We start from the raw sequence: 23598 nt of genomic DNA, 5'->3' as shown, positions 1-23598 counted from the left end.
CACTGATATTGACCTGCTCGTTCCATTTTAGAGAAGGAACGCACGATGCGGAACCCGACATTTTATTACGGCGATTTTTAGCACCTTTGTGTCAAAAACTTGTCAAAGTCGCGTTTCCACGGAATCTCATTCCTTCCCACGGTCTACCTTTTGAGCGAAAGATGCGTCAAGGCCATGATTGGACGGTATTTCAATTGTGTTATTTTTTCTTTACACCTGCATTTTGAATTCGACTATATTAGCTAAGCACACGGCGCCATTTCTTTGGTTTTGATCAAATGATGATGGAGTTCAGAAGAATTTTACCTCGATCCGGATATGTACGTATTTTCAAGCCACGAGTTATCTTTACTGATGATCGACCTCATGCACAAGAGTTCGAGTTCCCAGCCCCTGCCACACCTGCCACGCCGACCATTCCATCGAAGAAATCGGCGTATAAACAGCGACAACGTCCCAAACAAATTGCTTGTCGGTCCTTGTTCCTTGTGCAATTCAAAATTTACACACAACGGGCACCTCAACGTTCACATGCGAGACCACACTGGTGAGAACCTTGTGCTGGTCACATTTCAGATGTTACAGTTATGTCTTGAACACCAAGAGTCTGTGGTATGTTTTTCAGTATTTTTCATGGATCTCTCCCTGGAATCTCAGCTGTTGTATGTTCACTGTAAAGCAATGATTATTTGACTTACTTTGCAGGGATTGATTCACGTTACTTTGATCAGTATGACCCGCCTGATGATGTCACCTGTGTTGACCTGGATACCAACATGATCTCACTGTAAGTTACAAATTTTTTTGGATAAATGTTTTATCTACGGGAAAAAAATAGAACATTGGGTGTTTTGGCAACGAAGTGCAGTGTTCCAAGGATGGATAAGGATTACCAACAGTTCTTCTCAGTTCTTCTCAAACTCATTTACAATTGATCAAGTTTAAACAAAGGAAATCATGACCGTGATGGTATTTGGGTATCTGATCTTAATTAGCATAGGTTTTTACGATTTTATTAAGACATATCAAACAGTCAAGACAGAATTTGACCACATTTCCAAACACGTTCGTCAAAAATACTCGACTTTGCTCAGAATTTTCAACTCTTCTCTGTGTTTGGAAATGTAGTCAAACACGATCTTTGGTGTTTCATATATCGCATCAAATTTTATCTTGATAAATTATTAACAAAGCAAAGTTTTAGGCATCTGTGACAAATAAATCTCGGACACTCTTGATTGTACAAGTAGATGTCATCTAGCCTCTTTCAAGCATTCAGTAAGTTTGGGCGCAAGAACGCAAAATGGCGCACGAAAAAAATGGGAGAGAAGTGCAGCACGGGAAGGCGGTCACTCCTCTCGCCAAGCCCCTCTCTTCTTTTCTCACTCCGCCGTTTCTTCGCCTTCCTCCTCAACTTGCTGCCTAAAACAAATATTTATCCACTTATGATGTACTGACTTTTAGTGTCTTGAACCACAGGGAGAATGAACTTAAAGGCCTTGGTTGGAAAAGCCTTCCAAAGGTAATATAAAATAAATATTCGGTATATTTAATAATGTACGTACTAATCAAGAAAGTGCTTAAAGAGGCTGAAAGTCAGTTTCACTGCTAAAGAAGAGTTGCGTTTATGAAACAATTTTGTTTTTAATGCAGAAACCGGGAAAAGTCTTACAAGAGAGGTTGAATGAGCTTCACTACCAGTTGTATCAGCTGTATCACAAGGAAAGAGAGAGTAAGTGCTTACAAACTCTGAATAGCTAGGAGTGTTCACGTGTATTTGTTAGCTCATTTATTATATGACTGAGAGAATTACTTCATTGTGATTGGCAGAGAGCAGGCTATTTTAACGTTAATTCTTAATTTGCACTTCGCACGTGCGTTCGTAATTTTCTCAGTCGTAAATTATAGTAAATGAATATAATTAATTCCGTACCATGTGACCGGATCGTGCAAAAGGCCTATTTTCAAATATCACTCGTGCATACCATTTCCTTTACTAATTTCCTAACTATTATTGCAGCCTCTGGCGGAGATATCATCGAGACAGCCATTGAACTGGCTCCTCTAGATCACGACACTTCACACTCAAGAAAAAGGGTGAGCTGCATTAATATCACGATGTGAGGTTACCTAGAATAATAAGTATTAACAACTAGATCGTTGGATAATGCAGTTGATTGGCTTAGCCATCATGGTAAATGAGCCATTATACCGTGCTCTATAAATATGATGAGCACACGCGTAACTTTTGGGCCGTTTATGTTTTTATCTTTATTTTAGTTTTCTGTGATTTGAGGGCGTTTTTAATAAAAACCATTATTCCACACGTGCTTGTTGGATATGAGATGATTATAGGGAGCTTTAGATTGGACTGCGAGTACGAAATTGAGTATGAGCACGATTTTCGAATTTCAAGCCAGCGACGTTTTCAGAGCCCTCGCCCTTCATGTCTGTTTTAGGTAGAGAGGGCAGTTCATGGGATGAGATGGGTAGGTGACGTGAAAATGTGAAGCCTGCAAAGTGGAATTGAAAAGTCGTACTCGTGCTCAAATCTTAAATCCCCTAAAAGCCAACTCGGCGCCTCGTTGGCTATCTGCCATCTCATATCCAACGCGCGCTCGTAGAACAATTGCTAAAGAGAAATATTGTATGAGAATATGGATATTTTATTTATTTATTTATTTACTTATTTATTGTTTGTTTGTTTGTTGGTTTATTTATTTATTTTTTTTTTTGTGGTTGTTACTCTTTCTCTTCAGCTTCAACTAGAAGTAGCCATTCAAGATGCTTTCTTGCAGTTTATGGCGACTATTCTGAAAGGCTACCAGTGAGTGATAATTGTTTTGTTGTTGTTGATTGTACGTTTTGGGGAAATGTTGTTGTATCACTACCACTATGCGCTGACTTTTTCCTCAATACAGACCTCGCGCTTGTTCAATGACATTTTCAGTGTGCCAAATTTAGTTTAACAAGATCTCGAGTAGTGTAAAGTGGATATGAAAAGCAAAAACAATTAATAAGAAATGTCATAGAAGCTTCACCTTGTAAGTTAAACATTACGATTGCATTTAGACCTTCTTTGTCTATCAAAGCTGTACCTCAGTGATGTACCTTATTACATGATATTTTCGCGACACAATAATTTCGCGATTTAAAAAAAATCGCGAAATTAAAGTGACACGAACAGTAAGTGTCGCGAACATAACATGACGCAAAAATTAAGTGACTCACGTTATGTTACTCAACTGATAACATATAGTCCAGCCGTTGCGTTTTTGTTACTTTTGACGTTATTGAACCTTTCATAAAGTCGGTTTACTAAATTCAAGGACATGTTTAAGTAACATTGCCAAGGAAATAAACTGTGTGTAACTCGAAAACGCGAAGTAAAGTGATTCAAAATACCGTAATTTCCGCCAAATCGCGGTATTTAAATGTCGCGAAATATGCGCACCAAAAATCGTGAAATAAACGTGTCGCGAAAATTTCATGTAATAAGGTACATTTTTGTCCTCCAAAACTTAAACCCGGCTTTGAATCAGCTAAATTATTTTGCAGGTCTTTCCTGAAACCAATAACGTCAGCACCCACACAAGAAACATGCGATTTGACGTCTCTGTTTGACCTAGATGGTAGGCTATATGTACAAACGAAACGAGAAGAAACCTGCCAGGGCGAGTCCTGTCTCACAATCACTTGTGGGATGGTTACAAGGGACAATATAGCTTGTCGTCTTTTCTTTTGTGCCCAGTAACAGTCCCACAAGCCAGTGCGAGATGCGACTTGCCTCAGGCAAGCCTGTTGTATAGGTTAGCCTGTTATGACCAAAACTACTAGAGATAGGAGGCTTTATCAATAAACATCAACAAAAATACAGCTATTCTGCTCACGGTAAAATTTCGTTTCAGTGTATTTTCGTTAAAACTCGACTATCCTTTGATTCAATATATTTCCTTTGGTTAGGTTTCCTCAAGAGTCGCCCCAGCTCGCAGTCCAAGTTTTTCCAGACCTTATCAAGGACACAGGTAACAAAGCCCTATTGCTTTTGGTTTACTTATATCCATCGTGATTTGTGAGCATTTCTCACTTGACTACGTTAGTTGAATTTACAATACAGTATCTGGATTTTGGGTTCGTTGTGATTTACTAAAAAGCTATATTTTATCAGAGTACATGCGCCCAGAGTACATACGTACATACGTCCGCGCCCATTTTTTCTGTGCATCTTTATGGCTCGTCAATGAGGCGACCCTCACCTTCTTCTCTAATATGATGTACTTGTCTTTTTTTTCGCAGATGTTCAGCAGGTTTATCGAGCAGAGATCATTTGTGACAGCACAAGACTCCCTTTTGGCTTTCTTTGACAATTGTTTAGAAAGAGTAAGTGTCTGGACGGTTTGTATTTTTAATTTCACCTGACATTGTTGTTGGTTTGTTCAGTGCACCTGCCTTACTCCGTTTCTCTTCGCACACACTAATTGGTGTTTCATGATCTGTTCTTCTCAGGCCCCGTCTGCTACCCCAGAGAAATTTGAAAACGCCGTTTTCATTGTGAAAACACATCAAATGTTTCCCGTCCACGCCACGCCGCAGAAATTTGAAAAGGCAACAATCACCGGCGGCAGAAAAGCTCATCGTTTTCCTCCGGTTTGCAGAGCGTTTTCGAAAAGGTCCGTTTTCGTGACGGATTAGTGTGGACGGCATAGGCCTAACCGTAGGAATAAAGCTGCGTTTTCAAATTTCTCCGGGTGGGGCCCAGGTACATATATATACTGTTTCACAAGTACATGATCTTCATTCCATTGAACGTTCTTTTACAAAGTGCAGATATGTCCAGGACTGGACATTCAAGTGAGGTGCACGTCCATATGACAAGCATCACCCATTGTCCTCATCGCTAAAAGTTCACCAAAATGTACATAATTCTGTCCAATATGAAGTACATTTAATATGAACATGACAAACATAAAGTACTTGGTAAACAATAGTTGCGTTCAATTCTGGACGTGAGTAGTCTCCTCCACAGCTCTTTTTTGGGATGTCACGCAACAGGCGAGCGGGGGGGATACTAGGACTTAAGTGAATAAGTGTACAGTTAGTTTACTTGATTTTGTGTGTGTCGCATTTCAGCTTGAAATATCACCTGAAAGCCGACTCGTTGAGGTGGATGAATCAGTTGCAAGGTAAAATACATTGTGATCTGGAAATGGGAAGTAGAGATGACAAGGTTTTACACATTAGTGCGGTTTTTCATTAGGCACCAGAAAAATCCTTTCGTGGGTTTTGCATTTCCTAAGCTCCTCGACTTTACTGGCACTGTCTCCAGTAGCTTCCAGTCATACGATTTTACTTCAAATTCTGTCCGTTTTTCTCACGCTCTGTGCGTTAATGCTTTGATTGCCATTACGTTTTTGTACTTAGTTAACTGTTAGTTAACATTTCTTGTTCAACAGGGGTGGCCAGAGAACTTATGTTGTCACACCACCGGATGTGTCTAACATGGAAAAAGGAAAGCTCTATACGTAAGTAAACTTGTTTTAAGACTTGATTGTACCTTGTACATGTAAATCTGAATGTTTTAGTTCTCCACAATTATATTATTTTTTGAACCAATGATATAAGGATACATTTTGTCGTTATTAAACAGATACCCAGTGTTTCCAGTTTTGAATGTTGCACTCATGAAACCAGAGAAGCTGTCACTTCATGCACAGTCGGCAATGACTCCACCCGTGTCCCCTGTGGCCAGGAGAACTAGGGCTGAAAGACATCAATCTGTTCTGGTAACTGAAACTTACATCTCACTCTTCAAGTTGTGGCTTACAGCAGTTTTCATTTGAGTGTCGTAAAACCAAAATGAAATCAATAACTTACCAATCAGACTACTCAGCCAATCTCAAACTGTAGTAAAACCAAAACCAAAACCAAAGCAATTGTTCGATAACTTTCAACACTCAATTGAAAACCGCTTTTAATTGACATTGGACCGCGCACGTTATTTAGATTCAGCTATATCTGTCTACATTAGTCAGTAAACTAGAACTAACTAAGAACTCATTGAGTATAACGAAGATTGTTGTAGTGTTCCCATCTCAAAAATTTATCAAATGCCTTGTAAGCTTTTGATTAATTTTTGACATCTTTTTTACAACTTTGCAACGGCTGTCGCTCAAAATGTCCAGTGAGAATGTCTAAAAAGCTATGGGGAGTGGGGTTGTCAAGCTACACATTCACATTCAGAGAGTTAATATCCCTACGTACCTCAGCTCTTAAAATTTGATTTAAACTGAAAGCTGTCAAAGAGGTACTAAAAATCCAAAACAGCGATCCTCTTTGGTATTGATTCAAACAGTTTCCAAAGGGTAAATTTTAACCATTTAACGTTGCTTTCATAGATGGCGAAAAAGAACTCTGGAAGTCCTTTTACCTGGGCCAAGTGAGTTAACTTTGTTAAATGTTCCTCAGCGTTTGTTTCGTAGTAGTTCTGATCAAGTGTTCTTGTGTTTCAAGCAGTGTATTTGACTGTCCGTTCTCTATTGCGTTTGATACCTTTGTAGGTGCTTGTTAGCTCACTGTTACAGTCTTTGGTTCATTCATCTCCCCGCCTATGTGAAACGTCACCATAACAAAGCGAAAGTCCTGCACGTGGCTTTTGAAGTAAGTCAGTTTTAAGTTACAAATTCAATATTCTTTTTGTTCAAACACTCCATGTTATATCATATGCATCACATGAATGTGTTGTCTACGAGTTACATAAAGCTCTTTGATCAGATTCTTACTTGGTTTTGCCTGGCTATTGCCGTGATCGTTACTCATGACTCTTACAATCTGTTCATGGTAGATCTTATGCAAGATGAAGAAGAAAGAAGTCAAACTGCCAGACGAGGTGAGTCCTACCAGTCCTTTTAACCTTTCTTCTTTTATACCGAATTCATGTTGTGATGAATAAACCAAACTCTCTCACAGAACATTGTTGAAAATGTATGAAGGACAGTGCGGAGAATTACAAAGCTGAACACCTGGGAGGCATGGTGCGGACTCTGTTCAAGCGTAGGTCGGGCTCACTGAGTTGTGATGTATCAGAAACCCATCCAGGGAGGGGAGGGGAGGTAGCAATACTAGTAACTACTTCATGTTACAAATCCTGGTTCCTCCCATGCACTTAAGTGGAACAGCCATGGCGAGCCAAGCAAATGGTTACAAAGTAGTAAGGCAAGCTGACGGATTTCTTTCTTTCGTTCCTTTTCATGAAACAGGTGTGTTACCGAGTGTTAATGCAGCTTTGTGGACAGTACGGTCACCCTGCCCTTGCCGTCAAGGTGAGTATCCTAGACCGGTCAGACGTGTTGGCTGTTGGCTTACAGAACCTCCTGAACGAGCTTAGAGCAGTTTGAACCTGTTAGATGCAATGGAAACAAGTCTATGAGCACCCCTTCTATTTCTTTGTACTCGTGCTTCTAGTTTGGTTCACGCTCGACAGACCTTGAAAAAAAGAGGCACCGCTCATAGTTTAAATATAACCAAAAACAAGGATTACCATGGCGACCCATTTGACATTGTATGAGTTTCATATGCAACACTCCCTTAAAGAACACTCTTTTTTGCGTTTAACGTGGGTTTAAACACGACTTTGAGTGAAGAAGGTGTAGTTGTTTAAGACAATCCTGGTAAAATTTGTGACTGCAGGCAGTACATGCAGTAGAAGTTAGTCAAGGTGATGTAATAAATCCACCCCGGCGCAAACGAAGCTAGATAGAGCGGTTTTCAATTGAATGGCGTAATCCCAAAACCAAACCAATTACAAACCACTTACCAATTAGGCTACTCAGCCAATCTCAAACCGTAGTAAAACCAAAACCAAAGCCAAGGTAGTTGTCTGATAACTTTCAACACTCAGTAACCGCCCTAAAACTGAGAAAGTACGTTTACCTCAACTATAAATGTTCAGTGTGATTCAGTGGCGTATGGCGTGGGACTTTTGGATAAGGTGTGAAGTCATTCAGCTGATTTCTGCTCTTTCCATACAGGTTTGGTTTGAGATGAAAAACCAAGGAATCACACCGAATGCTGTCACGTATGGGTATTACAATCGGGTAAGAAGATTGTTATCAATTATAACCGCACCATCAGGCGCTCTTAGCGGGGAGGGGAGGGGGAGAGAAGTCTTCCTCTTCCCTTTCCTTCTTTTTTCCTCTCTCTCTCTCTCCCCTTACTTTCGAAAAGCCAGCTACTCGGGCTATATCAATGAAGTCTTGCATTTTAACCGATTGAGAAGAGAGTTTGAGAAAGAGATATACAATATTTCACCGTTTTGGACGATTTCGTGAATCACAAAAAGTATCCTTGACTAGTATTAATTTCGCCTGTCGTTTGCTTGATTTAGATCTGCGCCATGAAATTTCATGCAGTCAGAAGCTACTTTTACGATCAGCGTGACAGCTTGCGCACCCTCAAATGAGTCAATTCCACCCAAACAAGCAAAGGAACGAACGAATGAGCGCCGGAGCAGAATAAAGAGAAACGTCTGTATCCATTGAGATCTGAGCAGTGTTACCTGATCGGTTGATAATAGCGCGCGAAAACTCTTAGCAGAGCAACCAATCGGAAGCCACACGGTCTCTGTGGAGCAAGTTCCAAACGTGTCATTGAGTTGCTTGATCTCAGTTTCCCTCTTCTGTATTCCGTAGGCTGTAGTGGAAGGGAAGTGGCCATCAAACACGACCAGCTCGCACATGTGGAACAAGCTGCGGAATTTCTTTGCTGCCGTGTACGAGCTTCAGAGACTAGCAAAATTAGCGCACAGTAACAAAGAAGGTAAAGTTTGGTTTTGAGTTTGTTTTGAGTTTTAATGTGTCGCCATGTATTTAACATTCCAGACTTGTCAGAGATCAAATTATATTTCTCGGAAATTCAGAAATTCCACCTGTAACATTTGAAGTGAAACTGTAATTTTGCACGCATTTTTTGTCAACGTGAAAATAGTTTTTATGTCCATATTTTGATTAAGTAGTGAATACACATTATCGATAACAAAACTAACTTGGTGAACATGGTATCTAGTTGTTAAAAAGACAGGACGAACCTATAAAATAAGGCACTGTATTATCCAACTGCAGCGAATACTGTCCAAATAACAGTACAAATCTACAGCGGTATTGTACAGTAGAAAACCTGTTTGGCGTATTTGTACAGTAGAAAACCTGTTTGCCGTACAGGTCGGCGCGCGCACGCAAAACTCTCACACTCTCCCTCTTTCATTGATAAATTTATTAACTACAGCAGTTGGATAATAAATCTCTTATTAGATGTTTTGATGTGTAGTATCGCTGTATGTTTTTACTCGTTGTTTGTATTTTGACCCGCCCTACGGGCTCGTCAAAATACGGCACAACTCGTAAAAATATACAGCGGTACTACACACCAAAACATCTAATAAGATATATTTCCGTCACCCTTCTTCTCCTTCAATCAGCTTTCTTTTTTCGTTGACTACCCTAAAGAGGTGGTATACCCTTCCTGTTCATGGAAACATTTCCTGCTAAAAGCACTTCATAGAAGAAAAAAATTCGTTCTGTAATGTGAAGTTGTCACTTGTTTCCAGATTCGCTGTCGCCGTCAGGATCTAGCAGTGACTTGGATGTCACAGACTCTCCCAGAAGACTGACCCTGAAAAAGCCTGATCGGTCACGCACGCCTTCACGCGAACGCGAAAAAGCTCTGTCACGTGAGCGCCTGCTTGACTTGGGAGACGACAACGAAGGCAGACGGACACCGGAACTCAAATCACGTCGCGAAAGAACAATAAGCGAAATGTCTACCGCTTCTGAAGCAGCAGATATACTAGACCTTTCTACTACGTCTATTGACGGGGCTTTCTCGCAAAGGAAACGATTGACGTACGGGAGAACTATCAGCGAAACGTCGGTTCTTTCCGCGTTCAGTGACGGCTCGCGGCATTCCCAGCTGTATATCAACGCGAACAGTGAAGATTCTGATCCGTACGAGTACACCACCAAGATGTTAGATGACATTATATTCGGCCTTCCTTCTGGTCTACAGCCCGACACCGCACTGGAAGCCGTCCTGTGCACCTGTCATCAGTGTGTCAAATGTGGGAGATACTTGTATGACGAGGAGATCTTGGCTGGGTGGACTGCGGACGACTCGAATTTGAACACAGGGTAGGAGTTAACGAAACTATTTATGTTATGGATTTTATCCAAATGTAGACGACTGAAAGAGAAAAATAACCACTTAAAACTGTAAAGGAACAGTAACACAACAATGACAAAAGATTGTACGGATGGACAAAAATTGAAGAAGATTAAAACGGATTGCGAAATGGGTTTTTGCAATACTTAGGTTTTTGCAATTCTACTTTGTGCAACGTTGCTGCAGTGAAACTGTAACAAGGCATAGGGAGTTCAGGCTGTATTGCAAATTCAGGTGCAGGTTGTGTGAATCTCGTACGAATCTCGTTTCTTCTGTTATCTTGCAGATGCCCTTACTGCCAAACACAGCAAGTAGCAAACCTCACAATTAAAATCAAGGTATGTGGCACTGAAGTTGAGTGCGTTACAGTGTTCAAGGTTGAATTTTATAGAAGTGGAATCTAGGCCGCCTCTACGGACGATGAATGATATTTCTGACACTTTTTGATCGAAAAAAAAAGAAAGAGATCCCGTGGTAATAACTGTTTAGATTTTTCTCTGTCCATTCGAATGCGTTGAGGTGAAAGTTGTCTCTATTACGAAACTGAATCATACTATTCTTACCTTTTCGAGGTACTTCTAGGTAATTCTATCTGCTAAGCTCAACCAACTCAGTTATTTAACTCGCAGTATGTGGCCAAGTAATTTCACTAAGATTGTCAGTAATACCAGAATTTAAGGGTACGTTCCTTTGAGATGATCCTGGTCAGGGGCAATGATCCAGGATCACTCGGATCATGGTGGATTAAAAGAACTGATAAATCCTTCGCCAGAGTTGATTCATTGGCTCCGAGTTCCTTCGATGTATCATGATCTGAGTGTTCTTGAACCACTGATCCTGATCCAGAACATCGTAAAGGAACGCACCCTAATTGTGAAGTTACTATGTGTGCCTTATCGCTACCTCTGTATGCTGTAGTGTAAGAACTGTCAAGTTATCGAGGATTGCTCATGAATTTCAACAGTAACAGAAGTAAGAGCGGTTTTTGGTTTGAGTGTCGACAAGAAATTGGTTTTGGATCACTTTGCCACACGATTGGCTTAAAAACTTGCGCCACCTTCTCGTCCAATCAGAAGTAAAACCAAAACCAATCTCGACTCGCTCGCACGCGTTTTCCCGCGCTTCGCGTCAGACACTTAATTACTTCGAGTTTTGATTGTTTCACTGGTTTGTCTGTCTCCTTTGTGATTGGCTAGAGTGATTACTTTGGTTTTCGTTTGACAACACGCAGTTGAAAACCGCTGTAACGAATCAACTCAGTTTAATATTTGATTTAATTCGTAATCGGATAATTACAATTCGAAACTAAGAACAAGTAACCTCGCAATTCAATTTTGAATGTTACGCTAACCGTGTACCGGATTTTCGTCTCTTGTTTAGGATTATCGAAACTGTTTTTCGTCTCACCCAAGCTCTGAGCTATCGTCCAGTATCAACAGCTTCGGAAGCTCCGAGCTTTTGCCGGGAAATTCTGAGGTGGAACCGAGCTCCGGACCGCTCAGTAACTCTGTACCGAGCACGATTGAATCCAGTCTTTTGATGCAGAAAATCACCAGTCCCACACGTCCACTCAGCGCTGCGATGTCGCCGCCAGCGTCCAACCCAGTCCCCATCCGGGCTAGCCATCATCGCATGCGCCATAGCATCAGTGCGCCGTCGAGTGCAAGTGGCAGTCCCTCGGGAAGTCTACACGGCAGTCCAAGGCCTGGCTCGTGGATTCAACGCGCGCGTAGTAGTAACAGCACTTGCGGCAGCTACGGGAGTAGTTGGTATGGTAAGTGGAACATAACGTTATGAACAACTGAAAGCAGTGAAACAAAAATAATGGATGAAGCGTTAGAGCTGTAGTTTCTTAACTGCAATTAATTAACCACACGATGTACAGAAAAATCTTTACTTTGCAAGTGCGATACGACGTAAATTTTTGAAGCCCTGATTTGGGGAGGGTTAGTGGAGGAGTGGACATCGTTTTAATTCTTAAAGCAGTTAGCGCAAAAGGAAATAATTAAAAAGCATTTTTATTGTCTATTTCTTTTTAAAACAGAACATCAGCAATTTGTAATTTCTGTGCTTGTAGTTCCAAACAGCTGGTACAAAATAACTCTTTTTCTGTTTAGAAAATGTGTTTCCGTCTTGAAAATTGAAGAGCAAAATAATTCAAATTGTATTTTGAGGAAACTGAATTAAAGGAGGCTTGTAAGAGAAGGGTCTACGTTATAATCACTGCATTTACTATATTGATGATACGTGCTTGTGAGCTCAACATTCCCTTTTTTATTCCTGTATTTTTAGTGTCCAGAGCCCCGGAAGAAAGAGAAATAATTACAGTTCCATATCTCAATCCGCTGGTTTTGAGAAAGGAACTTGAGAACATGTTTGAAAATGACGGCATTACCACACTTCAGTTTCCAGAAGTCGTGCAAGAGAAGAGTATCATATTCTGGAACCTGGTGAGTAAAGGAACATGAAATATGTCATGACGACATTACTACTATTCAGTACAATTGTACTTGTTATATGTACGGTTAATCAAATGGTGACGAGTCAAATTAGGAAATAATTTCACGCGCGTCTTGTCAAAATTCTTATAATTTCCCAAGCCTTTAGGCGAGTGAAATTATTAGAATTTTGATGGAAGGTAAGAGATATTATTTCCCAATTTCACGAGTATACCATTTGATAACATTTTATATAGTGGGTGACAGATTACGCTTATAATCAAAACTATAACAAAATTCTCGAACGTGATTGGCTATCAGCAGCCCGATTTGAGCATTAATTGGACAGTGTACGCGTCATGCTTGTAATTGGACAGTACGCGTCATTTTGCGCGCGATGTTGCGGTACACTCTGTTGGGTAAACTGCTGTGTTTTTCAGCATTCACAACGACGTTTAATAGTTCAGCGCTCAATCGATGGTTTGTTCGTTTCTCGAATTTTGTCATAGTTTTGATTAATTGGTAACAGGACATCGTGTCGTCCAATTCAGTCTGTAATCATACTCGTGATTAACAAATCGGACTCCCGCTTCGCGGTCGTCCGATTTTGTTAATCACTCGTATGATTACAGACCGAATTGGACTCCACTCAGTCCTATTACCATTATTAATCGTGGGCTTTTGACTTGTTTAGTATATCGAGAAATTTCACACCAAACGTTACAATGGCAATTGTAATTTCACATGTGAAATTGAAGATTAACGCTGAAATTTAGCGCCCAAATTAAAGAGTAACTGTTAATACAGTAATTTTATTGTTGTTGTAAAGTTCAACTCCACTGCGTCAACGTGCGATTTTTTTTGGCCAGGACTCGCGCACAGTTGTGTTGACTCGCTATGAGTGGCATTCACTTTGATCGAGATCAAATTTGTCTATTTGTCGATGCACATTTTTTACCGTTTTCCCTACCAAAGCAATTCTCCGTAAAGTTGCCTCATTGCTCGGGTGTGGGACAAAGCGACTGTAGAATTCAACTGAATGGATTGTAGTGTGAAAAAAAAAATTCCTAGCTCTAAACAAAAACAGAAACGTGAAATATTCACTTTAACCCAGTCTTGTTTTCCGATGCAACTTGATCACTCACAAAACTAACTGAAGAGCTAAACAGCCACATAATCAAGCAAAACCTTGTAAAAACTGCTCGCTGTAAAATCATTTTGCAGGTGTGGTATTTTAAGCGGCTTGAGCTACCGTCTCATTTAGCAGATCACGTATTGTCAACATACCCTAGCAACGAAAGAGCCGACAGATTTGAGGTATGAAACTTAAAACTCTCCCTCTAATAGTATCCAGTGAGCGCAAGTATTGGAATGGGTCTGTAATAAATTGCCCCGGGTCAGTTCCACGTGACTAAGTAAAATAAGCGTGCAAAGAAAGTGGTGTCCGATAACCCGGGGCTAGGGGATTTTCCAGTCGGGCTATTCTATCTACCACTTTCCCAACGTTGCCTTGTGTGTATCCGTCTCCCCCGCCCGCCCTCTCCCCGCCTTTCAAAAAAAATCAAGGAGTGGTGGGGCGGATGCACACAGGCTCTCCCGACGGGCATGCATGTGAAGTTTCTTCGGAAAAAGTGTTTTGAGGAACTTCAAATTACAGAAGCACAATAAGAGATGAAATTTCCTAGGGCTTGTGAAAATGACTCTCGGCTAGTGCATCATAGTTCCAGCTTCCCCGACGAATAAAGTCCGTTAATTGGTTTTGTTTGTACCCTGAAAATGTGTACATATTCATACATAAGACCTGCTGACGGGTGATTGATCACGTGACAGGAACGGCGCAGCAACTCGGGGCTTGGTACCCAGGTCCTGGTGTCCACGTCATGGGACGGTGAAAGGGAGGAATATGACATGGTTCCACTGTACGTCCTGTGGAATGCACCAGGTGAGTGCGAGTACTTCTTACGGACTGTCAGACATTTATTATATAGTGAGATCTGAGAATTTGGCGTTAGAGCGATTTTCACTTGAGTTTTGAAAAAGTAGTTGGTTTTGCATTACAACGCTACGCTATTGGCCTAAGAAGACTCGCGCTACTTTTTTATCCAATCAAAAGTAAGACTAAAACTCTCGCGCTTTGCGTCAGCTACACGCATTTTGTTCGAGTTTTGATTGGTTCTAGATTCTCAGTGTCTTTTGCGATTGGCTAGAGTGATTACTTTGGGCTTAGTTTTGCGACACTCAATTGAAAACCGCTCCATATCAAAGACATTATACCCCAATTGATTTTCTATATTCTCCTCATGTGTATACCTATCAATGTCTTGAAACTGTACGGTGTATTCAGATGTCGATCTCATTATGGAGTGAAAAAGGGCAGCTTGACCAAACGAAGCGTGCTACTAGTTTGCTGTCGCTTGCTAACTGGTTAACGTTGTTTTTTTTCACCACTCTGTTTTACCTTGTAGCGGACCAGCAAGGTTCTCTGATGGACAAAGGATTAACAACTAGAAAGTAAGAGTAAAACCGAGGATTCCTTCTCTATCTTTGCAGTAATTGTTGTTACATATGATACTGATTTTTGTTGTGATAATTATGGCTTCTCCTTCCAAAATATGTTGGTCTGAAGTTTGAAAAAGGTCCAAACACATTGGGTTCTCTTGTAAAAGTTATTGGAAAGAAAATTACGTGGTAGTGGTTGTTGTTTTTGTTGTTTGTGTTCAGGTTAAAAAGTAGATTCCATATTCATTGTTGCCTTACGTCTGGTTAGTAATAGATCACAGATGATGTCCATATATTGTAAGCAAAAAAACAGTGGCACACGTGCGGTTAGCCGAGTGTGTCGGATTTTTTTAACCACAGTTTGACGCCTTCTGTGGTCTATTACTGAACAGACGGACGGCATCATGGGACCCAACTGTTTCATACAATAAAGAAACAAAAAAAAATGTTAATGATGTCATCTATATGTCTGTCCTCTAATATATCATAAATAAGAACCAATCAAACTGCGAGAATAATTTGACTTATTATATAACCATAATGGCTGACATAAGGATCTGTCTGTTTTCACTGTCTTGTAGCGTAATGCAGTCTGTGGTGGCTCATATACAAGAAAACGACGTGTACAGCCCAACTGTAATCCTACTGGAGGAAAGAAATCGACAGAAGAACATCAACCCGAACGCAAAATGGTATGTGCACTCACCTAATATGTCTTAATTCCTTCCCTTCGAGAGTCAAACCTCGATCACTTATAATGTTGTTTTAATTTTTGGGGGGTAAATCTTAGTGTGTGACGATTCTAGCCTGCGTCACAAGGGCTCCCGAGCCGTACCAATGAAACAGTAATGAATGAAATGCAGGAAAGTATTCATTTGTCCGAGAACCCTTGCTACGAAGACTGACCATTCAAATGAACGCTATTGATCAGTACTTTTATTTGATAGAGTTTATTAGCTGTGTAAGGAAGTTCTAACCTATAATCTAATCTCCTCCTTCCCCTCCCCTCCCCTCCCCTCCTTCTTTCTTTCAAATTTTGTGGTAGAGTATTCTTTGGGGGAAAAGTTTGAAAAGTTTTAGAAAACGTTATGAAGGTGGGGATACTGTTAGAGGAGGATTACTTGGTTAATTCTGGCTGAGTGGAGCAAGTTAGAGAATAATACAAGAATTAGTTAATTGGGAGATTAATTACAGCAATAAAGTAATGTTAAGTGTCTTTTACCTTATTTGTTAATGCGAGCGTGTCTTGCATCGTTGTTGTAAACAAGTGTTTATTTGTTTTTAAAGGAGTGTTTATCGAGAATTATTGTTCTTGTCCTTGACCGCTTGTGGAGCTGAAAACATTGACGTTGGTAAGTGATCAACATTCACCTTCCGCTCTCAATTGTAATACGCTGAACACCTGAGAGGTGTTGAGAATAACGGAAATAATCGAGTAATTGATGTGATGTACATGTGTCACCAATACACACGGTTGCTTAAACCTCGTTGTACCTTGTCATTCCTTGTAACTCTAAAAGTTTCTGTGGCACCTGAATGGTTGTAGCAGGAGAACACCTTGCCCTTCCTTTGGTATCGCACAACAGCCCCCTTTCGTTAAGTTCTTTCGTTCAGTGCTCCATGGACGTTCCCGTGTCGGTATTTCTACCGTCCTCTTAATGTTTGTTATCGGAAGAAACATTAAAGAAATAGTTCGTATAGTTCTGGGCTAGGTTACTTGTGAAAAGAGCTGGTATTGGTGACTGACTTTTTGAAAATCTAAGTGGTAGTCATCTTCAGAGTCAAGTGAAAAGTGTTTGTCAGTCGATGGTTTTCTGGTCCGTTGAAAATTATTGATCAGTTTAGCCTGTTTGATTTTGGCTGTAAGACTCGTGTAAAGTTTGCTAACAGTCATTTTCGATCCATATATTGTTAGTTGAATTAAGTCGTTATGTTGGGGTTCGCCCGTCTCTTTTGTCGTGAAAATCGTTTGTAAGTTGCCGGTAGATGTTTGCATCCGTTGAGAGGCGTTTTTCCAAGTTGGTGTACCAGCTTTCCAGAGTCGCCCGTTGAAAATAGTTTTTGACGGAAACTTCTGATACTCCTGGGTTTACTGTATCAAAGAAAGAGGTATATGGCAATCAACAGAGTTCATTTGTATTGCACTACTTGCTTTACAGATGCCTTCGACAAGGAATACCGACGCGCCTACAAGCGCCTGTTCGACTCCAAAAACTACTCCGACCTGTTATGTCCAGAGGACAGAACTCCGCCGGCACGAGCTGTATATTGCAGGCGCACGTTCGACACGCCTACCCTCCAACCCAGGCTTCCGCAATACCTCGTCTCCTCCTTTACGTGAGAAACCAGGAACACTCATCTTTACCCATTTGTGCGTGATGCCCTACTGAGAATAGATGTGGGGTTTGAGCGTCCCGGGAGTTTGTGTGAGGGCTTTGAAGAGTCGAGATTTTCTAAATTATTTTTGATTCCACGGAAGATCCGCTCTAGATTTTGAGACGGTCCAAGTCGCTGGTGTATGGATGGTGCGGGATAATATGTTCGGAAAGTGTTACCTTTCCAACTCGGCGAAAAAGGAATATTGAAGAAGAAAAGGAATAAGACGAGTGAAAAGGAGTGGAAATGACATTATGAGAACTATTTTTTATCGTAAGTAAATCACATGCGTAATAACATCGCTTGTTTGTGGGCTTAACATCAGCGTGACATTTACACGCGACTAAACTTTCATACGTGTCCTATTTCTAAGTGCCTGTCCTTATTGGAATTGTGTTAAGTAAGAAAAAAAAATACAATGTTACATCGATTTTCTTGTAGAAGATCCTGTCACTTGGGGCTATGTAGCATGACCTTAGTAATTTTCAACAAAATAGTCTTTCTTTAGAAAACAGTCGGATTAATGGTGTAGCATTTTCTTTTTCAACGTAAGAGCTGTTCTTCGTCGACTGTCTAAAATTAGCAGAAAGTACGCGCAGCGCAAGTCACTGTAACCGCTGATAGTGCAGCAAACCAATCAGAGCACGAACCGCGCAAAGTCTTGTAACTGTTGCATGGAGGCGCGTTCCTAAGCGCGGGAAAGGTGTGACTGCTGGTAATCGTGGGAAAAGATTCGTGCACCAAACTGCATTGTATTTGGTTTTGCTCCGTTCGGCGGAGACAATGACGTCATCGTCGCGGTGTACAACACGCACGCTGCACAAAGGTTAACCGCTGTGCCAAGTATTCATTAGTAGGAAAATGATGTAATCAATTTAGCTAAGCAATTCATCAATTCAACGATGTTAATGCATTGATTTCGCATACTTGTGAAATATATATTTTCAATCGCTTTTTTATTATTCACTTGTTGCTTTCAAGAGGATTGTAATTTACCTCAAGCGGAATTTATTCTCCGCAAGAATTGTGCGAAAACATTTACAGCAACGAAAATTTTATTGAGTAATGGCGTTTAGAATCAAAACCTTGAGAAAGGACAATAAAAGTGAAATTTTATTCATTCATCGTACCAACACGATTCTTACGTAAACTTTTACAGATTTTAAAAGCTCACAAAATTACGAAAATTGAAGTCCTCTAATACATTTGTAAACATGTAATGTAGTGTTTCGCTTGCTTAGTTTAACCCTTGGGCAAATTGGATTGTTGTTGAGTAAAGATATTGCCGTCGTGGAACAAGTGCCAAGTTTCGTTGAATTCTCGTCCGTAAGAATGAGTGAGGCCGCCGGACATTTTATGCCAGTATAGTTGCTATTCGTGCAGTAAGGGCTCACAGGAGCAAAATATTGAGCTCTAGAGAACCCGGGGGGGGGGTACTTCTAGAACAATTAATTGGGTGGGGATGTGCGGTCCGCTTCCCAAACCTTTACCCTTTTATTAACAAAATCTGCGATTTTCTGTACCCTATTTAAGACCTGGCCCTTAAATCAATACACTGTTTCAGACCTGCCTTACATTTAGTTCCCTAAAAATAGGCCGATGTTTGAAGGCATTGTGAATGGCTTTTGGTGATGGTCTTGTCGATAATGTTGAAAAAGTAGCTACTATAAAGCATACCCGATTCAAGACTAAAGTGCAAAAACCATACCTAATTTGAGACCAAAATGGCCAAAATCGATCACCTATTTCTGAACAAAAGGGCTAAAAAACTATACCCTTTGGGGTCGCACATACCTATATAGCCTACATAAGGGAGTACCCCCTTCTCCTGTTCCGGGTAGAGAAGGTGACAGAATGATCCTGTGAGCTTTTAGTTACTCGGTCAAGGTGGAAAATATTTAATGAAAGCCAACTGGAGTGAATCTTATGCCAGTGAGCCAGTAGCTTGTGAATGTGAAATAGTATATAGTGCTTGACTAACTAGCGCAAGTGTGTATATAATTCAGGTCAGTGTTTTTAATGAAATTGTACAGCGCTCATAAATCGTGAAATTCAGCGAACTACTGTGAACGCTCGTGCTTATCATTGTGCAATAAAAAGATGAGCTTTTTAATAGCAGTTTGATTTTGTTGATGCCGCAAATCAGGTCGTCAGACTCGAGCGATCCGCTTTGGGGGCCTGGAGCTAGGTTGAAGTGTACCGCACTAAACACTTCAAATTCTTCCCTAGGCTTGGTTTGCAATAAGACATCGAGATTATTCTGAATTTAATAGATAACTCTCAGCCTCTTATGACTTCGCGTCATTTTTATAGTCCGCCATCTTGAACTTCCCCATTCATTCAAAATAGTATAATGACCGTGAAAAGCTCAAGGAAACTAAAAAAAGCAGGCGAACGTCCTGTCAAAAAAAAAAAAATTGGCTCGGCTCGCTTGTCAAAATGCGGTTACTATGGCAATGGAAATGATGTGGAGAAACAATAGAGCATTTCCGAGTTACCTTGTGCCTCTGTTTCAACTACAAGAAGAGTCCTCGAGCCAAACGTTTCATATGAAAATGAGTTTGATTTGCATGAAAATGACCCTGCAGGTGGAACACATTTTCATATGAATGGTTTCGCGTGAAGACTCGTTTTGACACAGGCAAAAGGCAACTCAGAAGTGGCCTATTGACACATCTAAACTTTCGCGAGGGATGAATTTAAGAGAACAAAATCCTTCCCAGGAATCAGAAAAACCTGAAAGGACCACTCCCTCCCCCTGATTGTAAGAACTCTTCCCTTTTCAAGTTTTCTCAGTGCAACCTTGATACTGTCAATAGGCCATATTGGTATTCTCGGTATTGGACTGGAACTAGCTTGCAATAGGGGCTCATGCGGGGGAATATAATTAAACATAGAATAATCTCATTTGCATCTGAAAAGACTCCCCCGCAATAGCCTCACTTGCAAGCTAGTTCCAGTCCAATACCGAGAAAACGAATATGGCCTATTTAATTTGATATTTTCGCTCGACTTGAATCTAACTATTTATCAAGGAGATTTCTTTTCAAGGTACCGTTAAGATTAGTTATGTAATGTTATAACCGAAAGAGAAGAATCTCTCATGTAAACCAATTTTGCCAATAGAAAGGTAATCATTGGCATTGATTGGTTTTTTAACGAAATAGACGGCTGTTTGAATTGCTTTAATTTTTTCAGATAACTCTTTATTGAAGAACTTACAGATTGTATTTTTAAGCGGGTCACCGCTCCTATTAATCATAAATTCTCATTTCTACCATTGGATTGCTCGATGTCTTTTCGATCTAGGGCCAAATCCCTCCTTCTAGCATGTTTGGGAAGACCCTTTTAGTGCTTAAGCCTAGAGGAAGGGAAATTAAACGAATTGAATTTCTGGGAAAAACATCTAAAGTCATCGAGAAAGGTTACCAAGTTGTTGAATTTGTCTGAAGTATGCCATTCCAGAAAAATGTTAAATCTTCGGCTGCGTGGTATTAGAAGATTAGAGAATAAACTTCCATAGATATTGCGACAGCTGTTCTTTGGGCATGTTATTTAATACATTCATTACACCTTACAACTATGTTGTAGTTCAATATTACCCCTGGTATACAATTTGGGTTTTTCTTTGTTTCATTCACATTAACCGACCCGTCCCGTGCAGCATAATAAAGGAAATTGTCAAATTTTCCAAAGAGTAAAATTGAACCCCAACTATTACGCTGAGCATATTAACCTGATTGATGAATTTTGAATTACTTTGAACTGTTCAACCTAAATTATAAGTTTAAACTATAAACACCTAGTTGATGCAATAGGTGGCCAATCATCCACCAAGGATCTGCTTGGTTGTCCTGTTGCCTTTCCATTTCTAATGGCAGCCACAGGACTTCACTACGAAGTCGTTCATCTGCTTGAGAACATAGGTGCTTTCCCCTGGACCACCATGGTACAACATGGAAATGGAGCCTAGCTTATCCGGGACACAGCAAGGTGCAGCCGCCAGATCCGAGTCCTGCTGACTGAGGAACAACTGCAGCCGGGCGTGGTTTGTCTTCATTTTGTTAACGTCAGGAATTTGGCACGCGCCTGCGCAGTGGTAGGCTGAGAACATCCTGGGAGCTATGACCCAGTCATCCCATCCAAGGTCTTTAAAGTGGATGATCTGGTCAAGCCGTCGGCAAGGGCCTGTGTGGCTGGCAAGGACAGATCTGGGGTGGCGCTGTTGCAAAGTTGCCTGGAATGAGACATTTAACACTTCAAGAAATCTATTTTCCGTGTCACTGCAGTGGAGGAGCAGCAGAAGTTGCAAACTCGGGTCTGTTTGCCTCGTTGCAAATCGGATCGCGGGCGCCATGTTTGACTCGTTGATGTGAACAGCAAGGCCCGCGTTGCTTGCTGGATTGCGGTCCCAATGGCGAATGATATCCAGTGGAATCGTGAAACTTATCCAGCCGGTGGTTTCCATGGATACAGGCTGAGATGACACCCGTTTGCCGCTGTAAATGTCTTCGATTTGAATGTTCACCGTCGAGTTTGCATTTTCGTCAAGCGTGGAAGGCAGTTTGTAGAGCTCAAGTTCAGCGAACCTCAGGACTTTCGTTTTCTTGATCGTAACGTTGAATTTAAAGTTCCGGTCACTAAGACCACCTGTGAGAATTACATGAACAAAAATGTGAGCCCTGACTAAAGACAATTCAGTTTCATAAGAAATGCAGTCATTAGAGTTTGCTTTCAAAATCGTAAGACTCCAATACTGTGAAATTTATCGGTTACAAATCATCTGAAAACCGATTTGTTTGACTGCACATCTACAACAGAGGAAAACAAAGCGCAAAGCTAGCCACAACCTCCAACCCAACCCTACCCCACCCTCCCTAAAAAAGTGAAAATTAACTTGACGCTGGAAAAAAGTTCTCGCTCAGAAAAATCGCTTACCTCTACTTCCTCTCCTCTTCTGAAATAAATACTAGTGTTAAATAATGTGTATCCAAGGACAGCGCATAGGCTTGCCACTCTTTGGAAGAATTTTAAACGCACTGCTTGTCACATCAAATGATGGGAGTTCGTGCCAGGTTTTACTGAGTCGCTTGTGCCAGCATCGTGAACCCCCCCGGGGGGGGTACTCTCGTATAAATAGGACGGGGGTGCTCGTCGGAAATTTTGAAAAGGACCCTTAGGAGGTACCAAGATCCAGTTTTTTGGGTGTGGCTTGAAATTTTTTCTCCCCTAAGGGGATCTGTAAGGTACTAATTCTTACATAACACATTATCTCCTGTCATATTTTTTCGCCTAAAAGATACCGCGAAAGCTTCAGCTGTGGACATTTTGAGGCTTAATACCCTAAGAGGTACCAAAACTGCTTTTTAACCCCTAAAAGGTACCACGAGCACCCCCGTCCTTTTTATTTGGGAGTCCCCTTCCCCCCCGCGGCACGTGAAACATACCATTGGTAATGTCGAGACTGAGTAAAATATGGCTTCCAAAAGTAAGCAGTCAGTCACTTAACCAAAACAAGCTCCACGAGAATAAGTTATAAAAGATACCTGGCTGACCTGACGGAAACCGCTCAACGATAATATCATAGTACATGTAAACTTAACACCGTCACTGCAGAAATAGTTTAAAACAAATTTCTATCAGATTGGCAGCTTGAGTGTAAATAATTATCGACATTTTCATCGTAGTTAGTAAAAATATGTCATAACCTTATATCTTATTTTGTATACATGTTTAATTATTTTTCCGAAGCCTGAAATTTGAAGTAAAGAGACTCTGTTGATTAGGTAAATATAGAATCAATGAGCCCTCATTCCGTAAAGATTCTGGCGAAGTCAGTGATCTTTTTTTCCCTGTTGAATTACTTTTCACAAGACAAAATAGTTTTAGATGCCTCATTGGCGTTTTTCGGCAAGTGATAGGAGACAAAACAACTAGATTAAAAGATTTCGGCAGGGAATGTTTGAAAGTAATGAATATTTTGCGGCCAATATTTCAAAACAAAAGCTTCTTATTTGTTTTCCCTTTCTCATGTTTACTTTTTTGGTTTCCGGACTTAAAAAAAAAAACAATA

The 23598-nt window shown here is 40.7% G+C and overlaps 2 protein-coding genes across 2 annotated transcripts in view; one reads left to right on the top strand and one right to left on the bottom strand.

Moving 5' to 3' along the window:
- The window catches only part of LOC145500258 (C-myc promoter-binding protein-like), a 35865-nt gene extending 16226 nt beyond the window's left edge, over positions 1-19639 (top strand). The window contains exons 13-39 of the mRNA XM_081479763.1: positions 706-787; positions 1480-1522; positions 1654-1732; positions 2021-2097; positions 2760-2827; positions 3559-3632; positions 3964-4025; positions 4297-4380; positions 5131-5183; positions 5454-5522; positions 5648-5783; positions 6396-6436; positions 6558-6657; positions 6842-6886; positions 7257-7319; positions 8028-8093; positions 8688-8814; positions 9602-10181; positions 10499-10550; positions 11593-11986; positions 12505-12662; positions 13875-13967; positions 14481-14592; positions 15116-15161; positions 15731-15841; positions 16437-16501; positions 17309-19639. Of these exons, the coding sequence (XP_081335889.1) occupies positions 706-787; positions 1480-1522; positions 1654-1732; positions 2021-2097; positions 2760-2827; positions 3559-3632; positions 3964-4025; positions 4297-4380; positions 5131-5183; positions 5454-5522; positions 5648-5783; positions 6396-6436; positions 6558-6657; positions 6842-6886; positions 7257-7319; positions 8028-8093; positions 8688-8814; positions 9602-10181; positions 10499-10550; positions 11593-11986; positions 12505-12662; positions 13875-13967; positions 14481-14592; positions 15116-15161; positions 15731-15841; positions 16437-16501; positions 17309-17490 (3062 nt within the window). The 3' untranslated portion in view covers positions 17491-19639. The remainder of the gene's footprint in view (positions 1-705; positions 788-1479; positions 1523-1653; positions 1733-2020; positions 2098-2759; positions 2828-3558; positions 3633-3963; positions 4026-4296; positions 4381-5130; positions 5184-5453; positions 5523-5647; positions 5784-6395; positions 6437-6557; positions 6658-6841; positions 6887-7256; positions 7320-8027; positions 8094-8687; positions 8815-9601; positions 10182-10498; positions 10551-11592; positions 11987-12504; positions 12663-13874; positions 13968-14480; positions 14593-15115; positions 15162-15730; positions 15842-16436; positions 16502-17308) is intronic.
- A 1251-nt stretch (positions 19640-20890) lies between these two features.
- The window catches only part of LOC145500204 (bone morphogenetic protein 8A-like), a 4670-nt gene continuing 1962 nt past the window's right edge, over positions 20891-23598 (bottom strand). Inside the window, exon 2 of the mRNA XM_081479727.1 lies at positions 20891-22175. Within this exon, the coding sequence (XP_081335853.1) occupies positions 21397-22175 (779 nt within the window). The 3' untranslated portion in view covers positions 20891-21396. The remainder of the gene's footprint in view (positions 22176-23598) is intronic.

This window comes from Orbicella franksi, chromosome 1, assembly GCF_964199315.1.
Source record: "Orbicella franksi chromosome 1, jaOrbFran1.1, whole genome shotgun sequence".
Classification (NCBI taxonomy): Eukaryota; Metazoa; Cnidaria; class Anthozoa; order Scleractinia; family Merulinidae; genus Orbicella; species Orbicella franksi.
This window is presented reverse-complemented; position numbering and strand designations above follow the sequence as displayed.